The sequence below is a fragment of the Alternaria dauci genome, chromosome 5, assembly GCF_042100115.1.
Source record: "Alternaria dauci strain A2016 chromosome 5, whole genome shotgun sequence".
Classification (NCBI taxonomy): Eukaryota; Fungi; Ascomycota; class Dothideomycetes; order Pleosporales; family Pleosporaceae; genus Alternaria; species Alternaria dauci.
The window spans coordinates 1,355,788-1,370,969 of record NC_091276.1 but is presented as its reverse complement, the minus strand read 5'-3'; the positions used below and the strand labels follow the sequence as shown (position 1 = coordinate 1,370,969).

Here is a 15,182-nt window from a genome sequence, read left to right as displayed (position 1 = left end):
CAACTTTCTTGTCTTTTTCGACACAGAAAAAACATCGCCAGTCATAGGAGCCATCAATGCGACGTTTTCAGGTGGAGCCTTTTTCGGTTCGTTGATGTAAGAGAAAGGCCCTTACATAAAGCTATCGACATATATTGACAGATGACAGGGGAGGATTCACAATGGATAGGTTTGGCCGCAGAAAAACGATCATGATAGGCGCTCTTATAAACCTCGTCGGAGCCATACTTCAATGCGCAGCTCGCGATCTCGCTATGATACTTGTCGGCCGAATCTTGGCTGGGTGGGCAGTAGGTTTGATGTCTATGTCTGTGCCAATCTACCAGACTGAATGTGCTCATCCTAAAACACGAGGTCGGTACTCTTGGATCCGCCCCAGTTTGCAATCACTCATATGCTCAGGTCTCATAACTGGTCTTACCCAGCAGATGATTGGTGTTGGTTTTATCGTCTCGACATGGGTCGGTTACGGCTCTTCGAAGGTACCCGCAACGTCGTCGTTCTCTTGGCGATTTCCACTCGCTTTCCAATGCATCCCCTGTCTCATCATCATATGCGGTATGCTGTTCTTCCCTGAATCACCCAGGTACCTGGTCGAGATCGATCGCGCAGACGACGCTCTGAAGGTGCTCAAGAAACTGCATTACGATGGCACAAACGACGAATGGATTCAGAACGAATTCAATGAGATCAAGTTGACTATCGATGCCGAGAGGGCGGTTACAGCCCCGGGCTGGAAAGTCATGTTTACTGTTCCGGTGTGGCGGAAGAGGCTCATGCATGCTACCCTGGCCCAGGTGTTTACGCAGATGACTGGGTGTGTAATTTGCAAGCTCGTCGATACAGCCATACTAACTTGCTATCAGCATCAACGTCATCGGTTACTACTCCACCATTCTCTACGAGAATCTCGGCATAGTCGGAGATCGCAACCTTCTCGTCACCAGCATCTACAACGTCGTCGGTCCCGTATTCAACCTGTTCTTCATCGTCTTTATTCTCGATCGCGTGGGCCGCAGGAAGCCCCTCCTCTTCGGCACAGTTGGTATCACCATCGCCCTTATTTGCGAGGCAATCATCGGATCCCAAGTTGAAGGTGCTACTGGTTCCCGGAGAGATTCGCTATCTGCCGCTGGAGTCTTCTTCCTGTTCCTAGTGTCATGCATCTTCAGTATGTCATTTGGTCCAATCTCATGGGTATATGCCAGCGAAATCCTTCCGCTGAGTATTCGTGGACGTGGGTCTGCCTTTGCGACTGGTTTCGGTAATTGGCTTGTTGGAACAGTGTGGAGTCAGGTATCACCTATCGGGCTGGGCGAGATCACGTACAAGTTCTACTTCATCTTCGTGGCCTTCAACGTCTGTGTCACATTCCCCACCATCTGGTTTGTGTTCAAGGTACGTGTACAATCCGAAAAGCTCACAGAACAAGTAAACGTTAACATGGGTTTCAGGAAACCAAGCAGCTTACACTCGAGGAGATCGATCTGCTATTTGGCGACCGTGCGCTTGGTACGCTTCCAGACAATTTGGACGATAAGCAAAGGGAGATAGAGCTGGAAAGGATTAATGCTGCGAAGCAGAAGCTTGCTGGCTCACAGGTGACTGCTGTACACTAGGTGACATCGTTTGGGCTCACTCTGCTAATCGCCTCCAATTAAAGCAGAGCGCGCGTCAACGCACTTGCGCCTAGAAATACGGGCAGTATACCACGAGGTCTAGTATGTAGTATAGTGCTCTGAAGTATGGATGGCACACACATGCCGAACGTTTGGTGAACCAAGAAAAGGGTGTGCACGTGCATCTGAGCCATTCTCGGATAGAGTGATGGTCTGTAATATTCATTTGTCGGTGACACCTTTCGCAGGGCAAAGAGTAAAGCAAAGCTAGAGATCCCTCATGATATCGTCAATGGTAACGGGTTTTCTCACCGCATTCGAGAACCCTTCGTGAAAGGATACCCATATCCTTCCAACGTTACCCTGCATCTCCCCACTATCTTGCTTCCTCTTCGCCTCTTTCCTACTCTTATCCGTTTCCACAACCACCCTGCCAAAGAAGTCACGTTTCACTGCCTTCTTGTTGGCTTCTGCGACCTTCTCTTCGGTAGTCTTTTCTTCCTTTTTGCCAGCCTCGATTTCTTCTTCATGTTCGTCTTGACCACCACGACGTTTGCGATTCGCTTGTTCACGGCGGGCTGACTCTTTGCGCCATTCTTGCTCCAAGACACTGCGAACTGCATAGCGCCCTTTGTCATCTTTCTTGCCAGCCAGAGTCTCAAAGGTTGCTAAGACGTCTAAAGCGGGTTCCATGCGCCAGACGAAGCCAGCGCTTCTGTTTGCCACGTCCTCGGTTTCGATTCGTGACTTTTCGAATCGAACACCAGTGGCTGCCATCGCTTCTACAGCCTTTCTGACAAGCTCTTTCTCCGAAGCTTTGCGCACAGAGGCAGTAGCGAAAGACTTTGAGCCTGAGGCACCAGTGTTGACAAGGACGGGTTTCACGTCGGGTGATAACATGCGCAGGACGTAAGGTATGAGCTCCATGGCCATTTCCTCGGGGCTCCGGAACATGCGCGTTAACGGCAAAGTAAGGCTTGTCTGTAGCGCAAGCAACTGGCTTCTACTAGCCTTTGACTGCTCCAAGGCTGCAAAGCTTGCACCAGGTCCGGAGAACGGAGTTGGCTGTGCATCCGGGTCTGCCACAGGATTTGCGGATGATCGGATGGGCGACGCGAAGAGGTCATGGAAGGCGAGAACAGAATTAGATAGGTATGGTGCCAGTTCCCATTCCTGAGAGCCATGAACCGCTGAGTTGAGTGTGTCATGGAAATGTAACCATTCGTATGCAGCAGATGGCTTGCTTAGAAGGGTATCGTCTTGGAATGGCTTTTCGGGATAAGCAGTGAAGCAATCTGTTCGTCGTTAGCATGGCATTAGTGCAGGAGCCCGGACAGATCATACCGGTCACGATGCGGTCGCAGTCTCCGCTCGTATCGACCATCTCCCTTAGACGATCCATAGCACGCCGTTTACCTGCTTCGGCAACACCGATGACACCGCTCTTGGCGCGCGCAGCTGCTGGCTTTGCATCTGTCGTTTCAGCTTGCTTTGGAAAGCCAGCACCCTCACGGAATACACGATCAACGACATCCTTTGCGCCACCTCTTCCTAGGCTTCGAGCAGCCCCACCACCGTGGCGCAGGTCACCAATAAGGTTATCTTCTATCCATTTCCGCGATAGATGAGGCCTCTCTTTTGACTTCACGTCGTGCGAAGATCGCAACCGAGCGGCTATCCACTCGCTGACTACCATGACACCACGAATATCCCCTTCGCCCGTCCCGCTGCCTGTCCCGCCCTCTTTCTTCGTGCTGACACCCCACGTAGCTTCGCAGAGGCGGCGCACGCCGTCTGAATCACACTGAATGCCCTCTTTTCCGAAGATTTCTTGCATGCGCGAAACGACCATGTTGAGGGCAGGTTTGCGAATGTGTACGATCTCAGCCATCGAAGATTGTCGTAACGGCCGTAACGAAGGGTGATAGAGGTCGTTACAGATGAGGATGAGGGGCCGCAAGAGTCGGAACTTGTCCCCTTTCCTCTTGTTGGTACCGGTGCTGGATTGGTGCTGCCCCAGTGCTTTCGTGTTGCGCTCGTCGAGATTGATCAAGTCAATTAGAGCTTTGACGAAGCCACCTTCTCCTGAGCCTCCGCTACCAACAACACCGTCCACTTCATCCACCACAACGCATACTGGTTTCCCAGCTTTGCGCACCTTTCCGTTCACATTGCTAGTATTGACACCACGCACGTTCTCAGTCCCAACCATATCCCGGATGCGGCCTTTGACAACAGCTCCGCTACGCTCATCTGAAGCGTTGATTTCCTGCACTTCGTAGCCGGCTTGTCGAGCGCAAACATGAGCCAGCGTAGTCTTTCCGAGTCCAGGTGGACCGGTCAACAACAAGATCTTGCGGTGTCTCTGCTCGTCTTCTTCGAATCCGTTTTTTGCTTTCTTGGGCTTCGTTTTGCTGGAGCCGGGAAATACGATCGGGTCCCACGCCTTCAGCCAACGCAACACGGATCGGTGTGTACGCTCATCTCCTACTAAGTCTGTGAACTTCTTTGCTCGGTACTTTTCAGTCCACATGAGTGTGCGATTGTTCTTCGCATTTGTGGCAACTGGCTGCTCGATGGACCGGTGTGGTTGCTCATGGTTGTTCAAAGACGCATTCACAGCCTTTACTTGATCGAGGGCCTTGGCCTCGTCCATGAGCTGGTGGATGTTTAGACCATAGTAGCTCGTCCTTGCCTTGCCTTCTACGGGTTCCGATCGTGCAGCAATAATCTCTTCGTACGTCTGGTTCTGGCGTGCGGCCTTCTTGCTTATGTGGAAGACCTTTCCTGATGCGTTACGGGCCACGGTGCCACGCGTGTGTTGTGCCAAAGTCGGCTGTTGTAGCGTTTGTGGCCGCTTTACTGGCGACTGTGATGTGGATTTGAAGCTGTAGATATCGAGGTCGTCTACCGGTATCGTTTCGGGGTCGGCGGACTCATCCTGGCTGGCAGGTGGTGTATAGTCTCCTAATCCTTCTGGGACAGCTGGAAGGTCCTTGATGCTGCTCACTGCTCTCCGCTTCAGCGTGTGTTCCTTGAGCGCCGCAATGTCTTCATCGTCGTCCGAGTCATCCAGGAAGCCTCCAATCTTGCGCGTTGCGTTGTTGTTTGGCACGTCCTTCAGCGGCTCCCGTGTCTCGTCTGGACGCTTCCTTTTGTTGGGTAACGGCACCTGTGGCATGGACGAGCTTGGCGGGTATGCGATGGGTGACGAAACAAGCGGCATGTTGTAGGCTGGAGGCGAGGATGGCCAGGTCGTGTCTTGGATCGAAGAATCGGTGGGAAAGCGCTGGGCGGACGACTGCTGGTGGCGCTTCGCAGGTGTGTCTGGTGGGATTAGTGCCAGTTGCAGCGCGCGTTGACGCTCCTAGTACCCGCTGGACCTTCTTCGCTCCGGAAGATATCTGCGACGTTCCAGGCGCGATGCTGTATGACGACGCCTGCACGGTTCTTCCTCACTGTGTCTTCGGCAATGCACTGCTGCAATGCGTCGAGTTCGTCGGAATGGGAGAGCGAAGCGGGCGCGTGATCGGGGAGGTCGAATTCGGAATGCAGTAGTGCAGGGTCGAATGAGGTCGGTATGCCTGGTGAGTAGCTACTCATCGGTTCTGGCAGAGGGCATGGTTGGGGGGTAACGGGATATGCGTGCGTGACCGAGTCCAGGTCTAAACTGAAGTGCAAGGGACGCGTCGACGCGGGTCGCGTTCAAGGCGCGTTTTGCCGCTAGCCACATTCGCTTTCGTCCCAAGCCAAGTCCCGTTGATTGATGTGGTGTCACCAAGCACTTGTTCAGCCATCCCTCGCCATGCGAGACTGTTCAATCTTCATTTCCTGTCGTGTACGGCGACCTGCCCCTTCTTCTCCGTTAGAGACAGTCCTCCCAGTGTCCCAATACGTTGCAATGCCATAGAATCTGCATTTGCCATTTTGTGCGATGCATGCGGCCTACCATACACCTTGACTCCACCATCAGCTTACACCTGCTATTTTCGCATTCGAGAAGCTTCACTGGCGGAGGGTCGCTCAAGCGTTCGGATTGTACTGATACGTACCCGCCGCAGTTTCACGCACCAGACAATCGGGGGGCACCTCAGTAAAGTGCGATCCCTTTTACCCCGCCCCACCTTTGGCCTTACTGCTCTTCTCCACTGAACTGAGCATCCAGTTCTGATGCTGAACAACGATCCCCCGTTTCCGTGACGCTATGAGATCACTAATTTCCAAACATCTCACAACGAGCACCAAAGCTGCTTGGCGCAGCGGAAGCGCGCCGGGCTCATAACCCGGAGGACGCTCGATCGAAACGAGCAGCAGCTAGATCGTTGTATCTCTTTTTTTTTTTGCACTTTTTGTGGGGTGGGATTGAATTTGAACTGGTCAGGTTCGAGTTAAGATTTATTTTTCTGGAAAATCACGCTAACCAGACTTGTACACACTACTCACTACTATGGTACACGCATGCTCGCTTTATCAAAACGAACCGCAGCTAGAGTATCATGTCTTTTCTTTTTGCACTTTCCAAGTGCGCGGACGCATCATCAAAACATGCCTCACCTACAACTCTATCATAATATTTTTGCCCGTTTGTGTGCGGCGCAGAGCAGTTCTCATGTCAAGCTGACCTGCGAAGCTTTCGAGGTAGCTACCGGTAGAGTTCCTTCTTTGTTTGCATCAAAGCGCCACATCCCAAGTGCACCCACTGTCGTTTTCCCACTCTCTCCAAACTCTCCTGCACGCCTTGCTCCATTCTTCTTTCCCAAGTTTTCCTTCCAGAAAATCAATAAGGCTCATTTTCCTGCCCATCTGTTCCCAATACCCACCCCCTGGAACTCCGTGCCCTCCGCCAGAACTTGCCAGCCAGGACCCGGTTTTTGCACCCTCATCCGTATCGACTGCGACATTCCTCTCCGTCACTTTGAGAAGAGCGAAAACGGGATTGCTGAACCATGATTTCCAGTCCATAGCAAACTTGTCAAATATCGGCGTGGAAGTAAAGCCAGGAGTGAACACATGTGCTGTGCGTTGGTTGCCTTGATTCGAATCAAAACGGCGCTGGAGGAGTGCGGCGAAGAGAACTTGGTGGGCTTTGGAAAGCGTATAGGAATCCAGACTGCCTGTACCTATACCGAGGTACGCTTTCAGCTTTCCCAGCGGTCCTCGGGCAAGACTGCCATCATCACTAGCGGTCTTCGTGGCCACACCTACAGGCCTAGCGTGCATCACCATGCCCGACGCACCGTAATGCGCAGTACTACTCGTCAGTACCACTCGTCCCGTCTTACTCAAATACTTTTCGAGAAGACGCGTCATCAAGAAGCTCCCCAGGAAATTTGTCACAAGAACAATGTCCCGACCTTTCTCGTCTGTCTTCCTTGAGCCGACCGGGGGTTCTGGGATTCCTGCATTATGCCTAGATTTTGTTGTGTGAAGTCAGTATGTCTCCCATAAACATCTCGTCCAGGGACATCGCGTACACAAGCATGTCGATCCTCTTGCCCTCTTCTCCCCATCTCTCACAGAACGCTCGCACACTGTGCAAATCTCCAACATCTACTTTCCAGCAAAATACCCTTGTTTCTGTTTCGGGACCTAGCTGCGAAGCGATAGAAGCAACAGCTGCATGGCCTTTTTCGACATTGCGGCAGGCGAGATACACGATGGCCCCTTGTTTCGCGAGTGAGGTCGCGATCGAAAGACCGATCCCGCTGTTCGCGCCTGTTACCACTGCGGTTTGGCCTTTGAGGTTGCGATGCGGAGGATTTTGGGGTTTGTAGAGGCGCGCAAAAACGAGAGTAGAGAGTGCCTATGCTACAGAGGTGGAGAATCTGATGTAGAGAAATAGCGACGCCATAGTAGACTATCCAAGAAACCGAATCCAAATTTTGACAGATTCGAACAATATCAACGAAGAAACAAAAGCCAATGTAGGTTCTTGCTACGTGTCATACGTCGAATGAAGTATGGGCAGGAAGCCTAAAAGGCCGTACCGCCGAGATCCCCAGGATCATGACGTATACATTTGTTACATGCAATGTTAACCTCGGAAGACGATTACACCGACGGGTCAGGCATCTCAATTTCGCCTACGTCTCACCTTCATCAGATACAACGACTGTCAACGAAGCCTCACGATAGGACGTTCCCTTGCTGACAACGTTCGGAATCAGGTCCGCCAATGGAGCGCACAGCTACGACGCATACGTAGCACAAGACTGGTCATGACAAGCCTAGCCGAAGCTTCCGAAACCATTGGTTATGTGTGTCGTTTGCTGGATGTGCTGAAAGCAGCACACCGCTCGTACGTGGAAGCAATGACGGTGCGAGATACGACACTGCTCTGCAGGACAGTGTGTTGGCCACGAGTAACGCAGAATCAAACGGATATGGAGACATAGCAATATGTGAAGACGCTGGCATGTAATATTTGCGCGTCAAATACTGGCTGATGCTTGATCGCTAGATCGGCATGTTCACGACATGACGTGCTAGCCGCGACGAGGAGAGGGACAAGCAACGCAGTATTGGGCGTTTAAAGAGAGATACTGTATGAAAAGTCTTTTGGTTACTGACACCCAGCTTGCTTCTCTAATCGCCCCACAAGACAAAAATGACCGAGAGCAAAGAGTCCAGGAAAACTAGCGAAGTACCAGAAATAAAGGTCACACAAGCCGCATCAAACCAAATAGAACACACGGTTGCTGCCAGTCAAGTAGCAATTTCTCAAGACCTCAATGCAGACATACACAGAGTCGCGCATCAGATAAAGCTCATTGAGTATCTTACAGCACACCAACGATCGATCAAATACGCATCGCATGCTGTGGAAGAAGCCTTTCGTGGAAATCAATCGAATCGTCTGAGTGGCGAGGATGTAGCAAGGAGGTGGCTTTATATTGCAGAGCAGGAAATTGAGACGTGGTTGAAGCGGATGAAGCAGATGGCGGAAGAGGTGGAGACCGCGGGAAAGAAGGCAGAGAAGTGAAGTGACGATTGTCGAACGAGGACAGCGCTCCATGATATTGATTCCTAAAACCTGGGCATATAATCCACGGCTGTTCAGCCTTACAATTAATTCAGCGCGTTTTCCAAAATGAGACATAACACGTAGCGTCGATCTCTTTGACAAAATCTCAACGACATATTTCAGGGTGCATCTTGTACATTATTACCATTCTACACCCAAAACTACATGAAGCTGCTTAACACTCGGCTATTTCGGATGTCGCTTCTGAAACATTCATCGCGGTGAGAACTAGACCTTTATTCCCAAAATTCAAGTCATCGCAGAGATACTCTCATTGCCGCACCTAACGCGATGCAAGACCAAGGTCGCTATGATCATCTAGGTCCAACGCTCCTAGGCTATCTTGAGGCAGTGTGAGGGGGCTGTAAGGATACTGGGCTTGCCGTGAGTATGTTACTGTATCAGGATATGCATTCAGTTCGTGATTTTGATGTGCCGCCATCAGTAAATCCATGTCTTCCGTTGCCCATTGGCGATCTAGGTGTTCCCAGTCGTCCACAACAAAGGAATCCTCTTGATCGTCTGTCTCAAACTTACAGATATCTGGGATGTCCGGAAAGTTTACATAAGCTTGCTGGGTGCCCTGAGCTAAGAGTTCTGATGCTACATTTGCAGCGGCTTCCTGCGAGTTCGACCTGGTTGCTTGCGATATAGAGGGGTTGCTATAATTGGTACCAATCATAGCAGCTCCACCATAGCGCTGCTCTTGCGTTTGGTTATACGCGAAGCATTGAGGTACATCCCGGAAGAAATTTTGTGTCATCTGTGAATCATGCAAAGCAGTGGGCGAAAAGACACCCATATCTGCTGGAAACATACTGTAGTGGCTGTAGCTCGAATCCGGGATGCTGGCTGCAGGCTGCATATGGTGTAATTGCGTAGATGGTGCTGGTGATGTAGCTACCGGCGGTGATCGACGCACACAATATTCTCCCAAACTCCCTTGATACAACGGCATCCCATATGCCTGAGACTGATGCGCGGGATTTACAGCGGCTTCATCAGCAGCTTGTTGCTGGCGGCGCCGTTCTGAGAACTGCTTACGACGCGCCCCATCTGCAGCTCTTAGGACCTCGAAGTAATGCTTCAAGACAGTACCATCAACATTGTCTTCTGTGTTTGGAGTCCGACCAATATGGTTGAGAATGGGCTGGATATCGTCTGGGAACATAAACTCCATTGGCCGACCATGTTCATCAATCTTCTGATTCTGCATTGTAAACTGGAGCGCGCGACTCAAGTCACCAGCATCATGACCGTGAGGGAGCTTCTTCATACCAACTGCAAGGACAATAAAAGGAACGGATGGCGGCGTGACATAACCACTCTTTTTGGCAGCTTCCGGGAAATATCCGCTGACGGAGATATTGAGTTTGCTCCAATTGTCGGGAACATAATGTCCTGCTCTTGTCCATCCAGCGAAACCTTCCATTTTGCGCATCGTCTTCCGATATGTATCTGAGATATGGTCGCGGGCGCGTTCAGCTTCCTCGGCGCTAGTTAAGCCAAGATGTCTATGCTGTTCCAGAATTGCAAAATGAACAGCAGCGCTGAGACCATTGTTCATGAAACGCCATGTGATCCCAGGGTTGCGGAACCATTGTGGGACGACTGCGATGAGATCCACGATTGTCGCATTGATTGGCATTTCCTTGGGTAGTTTATATTCGTGAGCCGTGATATCCAAGAGAAACTGCGCGCGCGGTTTTCCTCTTAGTGAGAATCTTGGCATGGTTGGGTCATCGCCCTTCGACCTATGGTGTCGGTGAGGCTTCGAAATTGGAAGATGGTTCGGAGTGCCTGGTGAAGGCTGGTCTCCGAGGCTTGGCTGCATACCGCTCTCTTATGGACGACTTTGATGTCCTAGTGATTGGACTCGTGGCAGTGAGGTTTGGCTTTTGTTGAGTTTACTAGGAGGAAGCTGACAAAGTCTGGTTGAAGTTGCAGTTGGCGCAATGCGATAAGACCCGTCATGATTGTACCTGGAGAGAAGGGGTCCTTTCTATGCGCGTGGACCTCAAGGCAGATAAAGTGAACGGCAAAAGAACACCCAATAGATCTGTAGATATGCAATGGAAACGATTGTTACAGTGAAGTTCAGTACTTTCACCAGGAAAGGCTATTCATTACAAGATTTGATGGAAAACTCATTCCCGCGCCGAGAGATAGGGCGGCAAAGGGTTGTGGGTTTTTCGAAGTGAAGCTGGAAGCTGCTCAGATATTGACGGCGGAGCATGCACCCAAGGATTGTCTGGCTCCAATCATACATTCGAAGACTGAGTCAAATGTGAGCAAGCTAATTTTGCTTGACCCGGCGTCCAGCTCTAGAAGTCCCATGGTTGCACCATAGTTCCTGGGGGGTAGTTCTCCACATTCTCGATACCGACGTGACTCTGGAACTTGCTCTCTCCAACTGTATCATCTCCTGTCAAGTCGATGACCTCGGCGTCACGCACGGCCCGCTTCACTCTCATGCGTCTCATATCTTGCTCACTGCCCATGCACGCGCTAGTCTGTTGCTTGTCCGTAAATTGTTTTGCTTCTGCCAGCCGCTAAGCAATGACACCGAACGGCTCATGGCCTTGATCCCAGTGACATAAGTATATCGACTTTGTTCGCCAAGCGTGGTTTCTCAAGTCGATGTTCGCATGTCGGTTGAGGACGAGCAGTGATCCAGGTGTCCCAAAATCATCTGGTTCTACCCCCCACTCATCATGCCAGGCTTTCGTGGTGACGGCGTCTTTGTACGCACCGATTTGGGCGCGCGTTGTGGAGTGTCTCTGAGAGGAGGGTTTTAGGGTGTTTTGCGTCTGCCTCTCGTTGATTTGATATCCGTGGTAGCGACCTTGATTTCCAGCGTGTTGCTTGTAGCAGTGTACTGCGTATGGGCGTTCAGATTGGTTCGACACGCAGGAATTTTGCGTCAAGTGCGGATTTCTTTGTCTCTGCGAGTGTGCTGGTAATCGGACCATCGTGGGTTGAAGAAACAGCGAACGACGTGTTTCTTTCAGCGCAAGGTTGGGTTAGGACAGGACAATATGTTGTTCAGGTGTAGTGCGGTCCTCTGCCTTCTGGTCGGCCTTGGTTCTAAGGGCGGCTTTGGGGCTCTCGAGCTTACGGAAAACGGCTTGTAGGTACGATGATATCGTACGCCGTGCCGTACAGTACTTCTCTTACCGTCTCCGTTTTCACCATGGTGATATGACTTCAATAGGCGGTGATGGATGTGGGAGACAAACGAGATTGTGGATCCATGGCGCGCCATTGTATTATGACAACGGTGCTTTTTGTTTATAGAGCGAGGGTTTGCATGACCCTCTTTGGCAGGCGTGTGTTGACCGAGAGCTCCCATGGTTCGCATGTCACAGTAGCGGCCGTGGGTAATGACTTGCGCTGTGCCCAATCGGCTGTGCGCTACTGTTCAGCACGTGCGTATTCGGGCAGAGTCGGCTGCATCGTGCCTGCATTGGCCAAGTTTGATGAGCACGGAAGCGCAAGAGTGAGCGTAGCATTCGAGAACCAAAGGAGAATGAGATGAAGAAGGAGGAGAAGGAGGAGGAGGAGGAGGAGGAGGATGAGGTAGCGGGTGGAGACAATGCGTAGGAATGCGGGGTGGACGCGCCGAGTGGAGAAAGTGCGGTCCACCGTCCACATCACTGCTACCGATACATGACTGGATGCGTCGGGAATGTTTCGACACAAGCTGCAACACTTTTTTGGCAGCCTTTTGTATATCGCCGAGACACGAGAATAGCACTGGAGCCGTCCATCACGTCACTTACAAACAGGATAGGCCCCAGTCTCAGAGGGGATTTACCCGACGCGTTCCGACGCGTTAAAGCGGTGGCTGGAGCACTGGGAATGCCAACGCGCTACCTAGCTGTTGAGACCAGCTTCCCACGTTCACTCAATCCCTACTAATCGTCACGACAGGACCGCAAGCCGTGACGGCGACGGCTCGTTGTCCGAGATCCCAGATGCATGCAATTTGGTAAGGTAGGGCGATAGACAGTCTCGCCGAGGCCGCCACTGCAGCGTGCGCCCGTACCCACCCAGCGAACAACTGCGCATCTCGTACGTTCGCAAAGTCGATGGAGCAAGCAGGACGGACAAGCAATGAGAACATGTCAGCAAATCACGATGTATTTTACGAGGCTTGATCAAGTAAGTTGATACGCTACGATTCGCCTACACACACCACTATCAGACAGGCCCTCAAGCACGGTAGCGAAGAATGAGAAGCCGTGAGAATAACAAGAGAGTATCAAACACGCGTACGACCTACTGTCGCAGACGGTTCGACACATGCCACTCAGTGTTACGGTCACTGACAGTGGATGCGCTCGCCTTACAAATCGAAATCATCTTCAGCTCCGGACGCGTCTTCTTCGATCATTTCGATACTATCTTCGACCTTGTTCTCGTCGACTTTGTCATTTGCATTCGCGTCCTGCTTGCGGCCGAGCTGGCGCATCTGCACTGGAGTTAAGAACTCCCTCTTCTGAGGTTGGGTATCTTCTACTTTATCGCTCTTATCCTCTTCCTCGGCGTCCTCTTCTTCACTGGTCTCTAGGACCTCTTCAGCAATATACGAGCCCCTGAGTGGTCGGTTACGAGCAGAGGAGCGGGTCGCAACCACGGCTTTCTTGTTCCTCCTCTTAGGTCCAACATACGTGTCCTCATCAGACTCGGAGTCGATGCCTCTGTGCGGAATCTCTTTGCGAAAAGAAGACGATGATGGCTTCTTTGAACGACGGGCGTGCGCTTTTGGTGGAGACTTCCCGCTGCGTTTGCGTGTCCGCCTAGTCGGGGTTTGTCCATAATCTTCGTCGTCAGCAGGAACACGCTTGCGTTTCGATGAATCGCCAATCTGGTGCATGAAGTCACCTTCGTCCGATATATCGTTTTTGATCGTATGCTTGCGCTCGGCACCCTTCTTGTTCGTAATTGCTGGCTCATCATCGTCCTCGGCATCCCGATCTGAATCTTCTAGACTTTCTTCAGAGTCTTCTTCGGACTCTCCATCCAGTTCCTCGTCTTCTTCGGAATCCACTACGAAGCACTTTTTTTGTTTGTTGAGATGTCCGAGATCATCACGCTGTCGTGCGCCAGTCCCTTTCGCGTTCGTCCGCTTCTGTCCAGACATGTGCCTCGAGATGGCGGCCTCGTCTTGATGCTCGCGGCCCACAACAGTAGCACCTCCGAGGTGAGCAACGAGTTTCTCGAAGTCCTGTGGATATCTCCAGCCTTCGTCGTTGTGCTTTACGCAATATTCCACACATCGAGTAAGGTCTAGTGCATCGTGCCCTGATGGCATGATCTTGACACCATTCGCCATGTCGCGAAACAAGATGCTAGGTGGAGGTTGCGTGGTAGCAGCAGCAGACTGTCGAGAATTGAAATTGATGGGAGTACGAAAGCCCGCTACGCTAACACTCGATGGATCAAAACCATCAGGTTTCTTTATAGCTGCGTGCTTAGCAACTGTCCATTCCTTGTACGTGGGATCATCCTTTGCGCGATGGTCCATTGGTCCCTTCATCATCCGGTAGATACTGTTGTTTCCTATAGGGCCATATGGCATATGCCGGTATCTATTGATAAGGGTTGCAAAAGTCCCTGAAGTGGCACCGTTGTAGAGGAAACGGTCCATCACATCGTAAGATTTGATGGCGTGCGGAACAAAGGCAGTCAGTTCTACCAAAGTGAGGTTGCCATGGGGAAGATCCAACCAGGCCGAGGGCGCATCTCTCAACTTGTCATAGCTTGCAGAACCGAACCCGGTGGACTTGTTCCTTTTGGCAGGCGACCTATTGTTTACAATCTTCTTGGGAACAGCCTTTGGACGGGCGGCAGATCCTTCTTCGGTGACCCTATGTTGGTAGATAGGCGGTGCTGTGAATTCCATACCGTATCTTGCAACTTCAGCGCGCAATGGAAACCACATGAGCTCCTCTGGAATGTTGTCCTCTTCCTTGTATTCTATAGCATCCTCTGTCCTCTCGGCATGCTTGTTGAAAACAGTGACTGCTCTGTTAAGACGATGCTTGTTATAAGCGTTCAGAATAGAGCGCTCAATGTTCAAAGCTTGAAGAAGTAGCTTTGTTGGAACAACATCTTGCGAATTGCAGTCCATGAGGTTTTCTTGGAACAACAGTTGGAGTTGGTCGCGCAAGAAAGGGATGTGTGCGAATAGATATCCAGCGTCCACTTGTGCTGCATCGAACATGTTCTGAATCTCATGCCGTGTGAAGTTAGGAAGAGACATTATTGATGAATGCTGTTGTCTGAACTGCGGGCTTGAACGAATGACCTTCTTGGAAATTGGCCAAGGGTGTTGATTCCTGATGGTTGAGTTGGTAGTTACTCTGCTGGCAGTTGTTGATGATGGTTAAGAATGATATACAGACCGTCCGGCCAAGTCCAGTGGCGATACAAAGTGAAGTTACTGCGTACAAATCATGCAAGAATTGGATGAGTAGCTGTGTTCCTTGCAGTGAATCTTCGGATATACGACAACATAGTAGGTCAGAGAAAGA

General features: G+C 51.1%; 3 protein-coding genes across 3 annotated transcripts; 1 reads left to right on the top strand and 2 right to left on the bottom strand.

Annotated features, from left to right (window-relative positions):
* Positions 1 to 560: 560 nt before the first annotated feature.
* Positions 561 to 1,619, top strand: ACET3X_005946 (uncharacterized protein; the record flags this gene model as incomplete). The annotated part of the gene is made up of 3 exons (XM_069452104.1): positions 561 to 817; positions 867 to 1,398; positions 1,455 to 1,619. The coding sequence occupies 3 exons, from the start codon at positions 561 to 563 to the stop codon at positions 1,617 to 1,619; spliced, it is 954 nt and encodes a 317-aa protein (XP_069306306.1).
* Positions 1,620 to 1,886: 267 nt separating this feature from the next.
* ACET3X_005945 (uncharacterized protein) lies at positions 1,887 to 5,222 on the bottom strand (the record flags this gene model as incomplete). The annotated part of the gene is made up of 3 exons (XM_069452103.1): positions 1,887 to 2,914; positions 2,964 to 4,946; positions 4,994 to 5,222. The coding sequence occupies 3 exons, from the start codon at positions 5,220 to 5,222 to the stop codon at positions 1,887 to 1,889; spliced, it is 3,240 nt and encodes a 1,079-aa protein (XP_069306305.1).
* A 3,591-nt stretch (positions 5,223 to 8,813) lies between these two features.
* Positions 8,814 to 14,911, bottom strand: ACET3X_005944 (uncharacterized protein; the record flags this gene model as incomplete). Its single annotated transcript, XM_069452102.1, has 1 exon — positions 8,814 to 14,911. One exon carries the CDS (start codon positions 14,909 to 14,911, stop codon positions 12,992 to 12,994), a length of 1,920 nt encoding a protein of 639 aa, XP_069306304.1. The 3' UTR covers positions 8,814 to 12,991.
* Between the last annotated feature and the right edge of the window lie 271 nt (positions 14,912 to 15,182).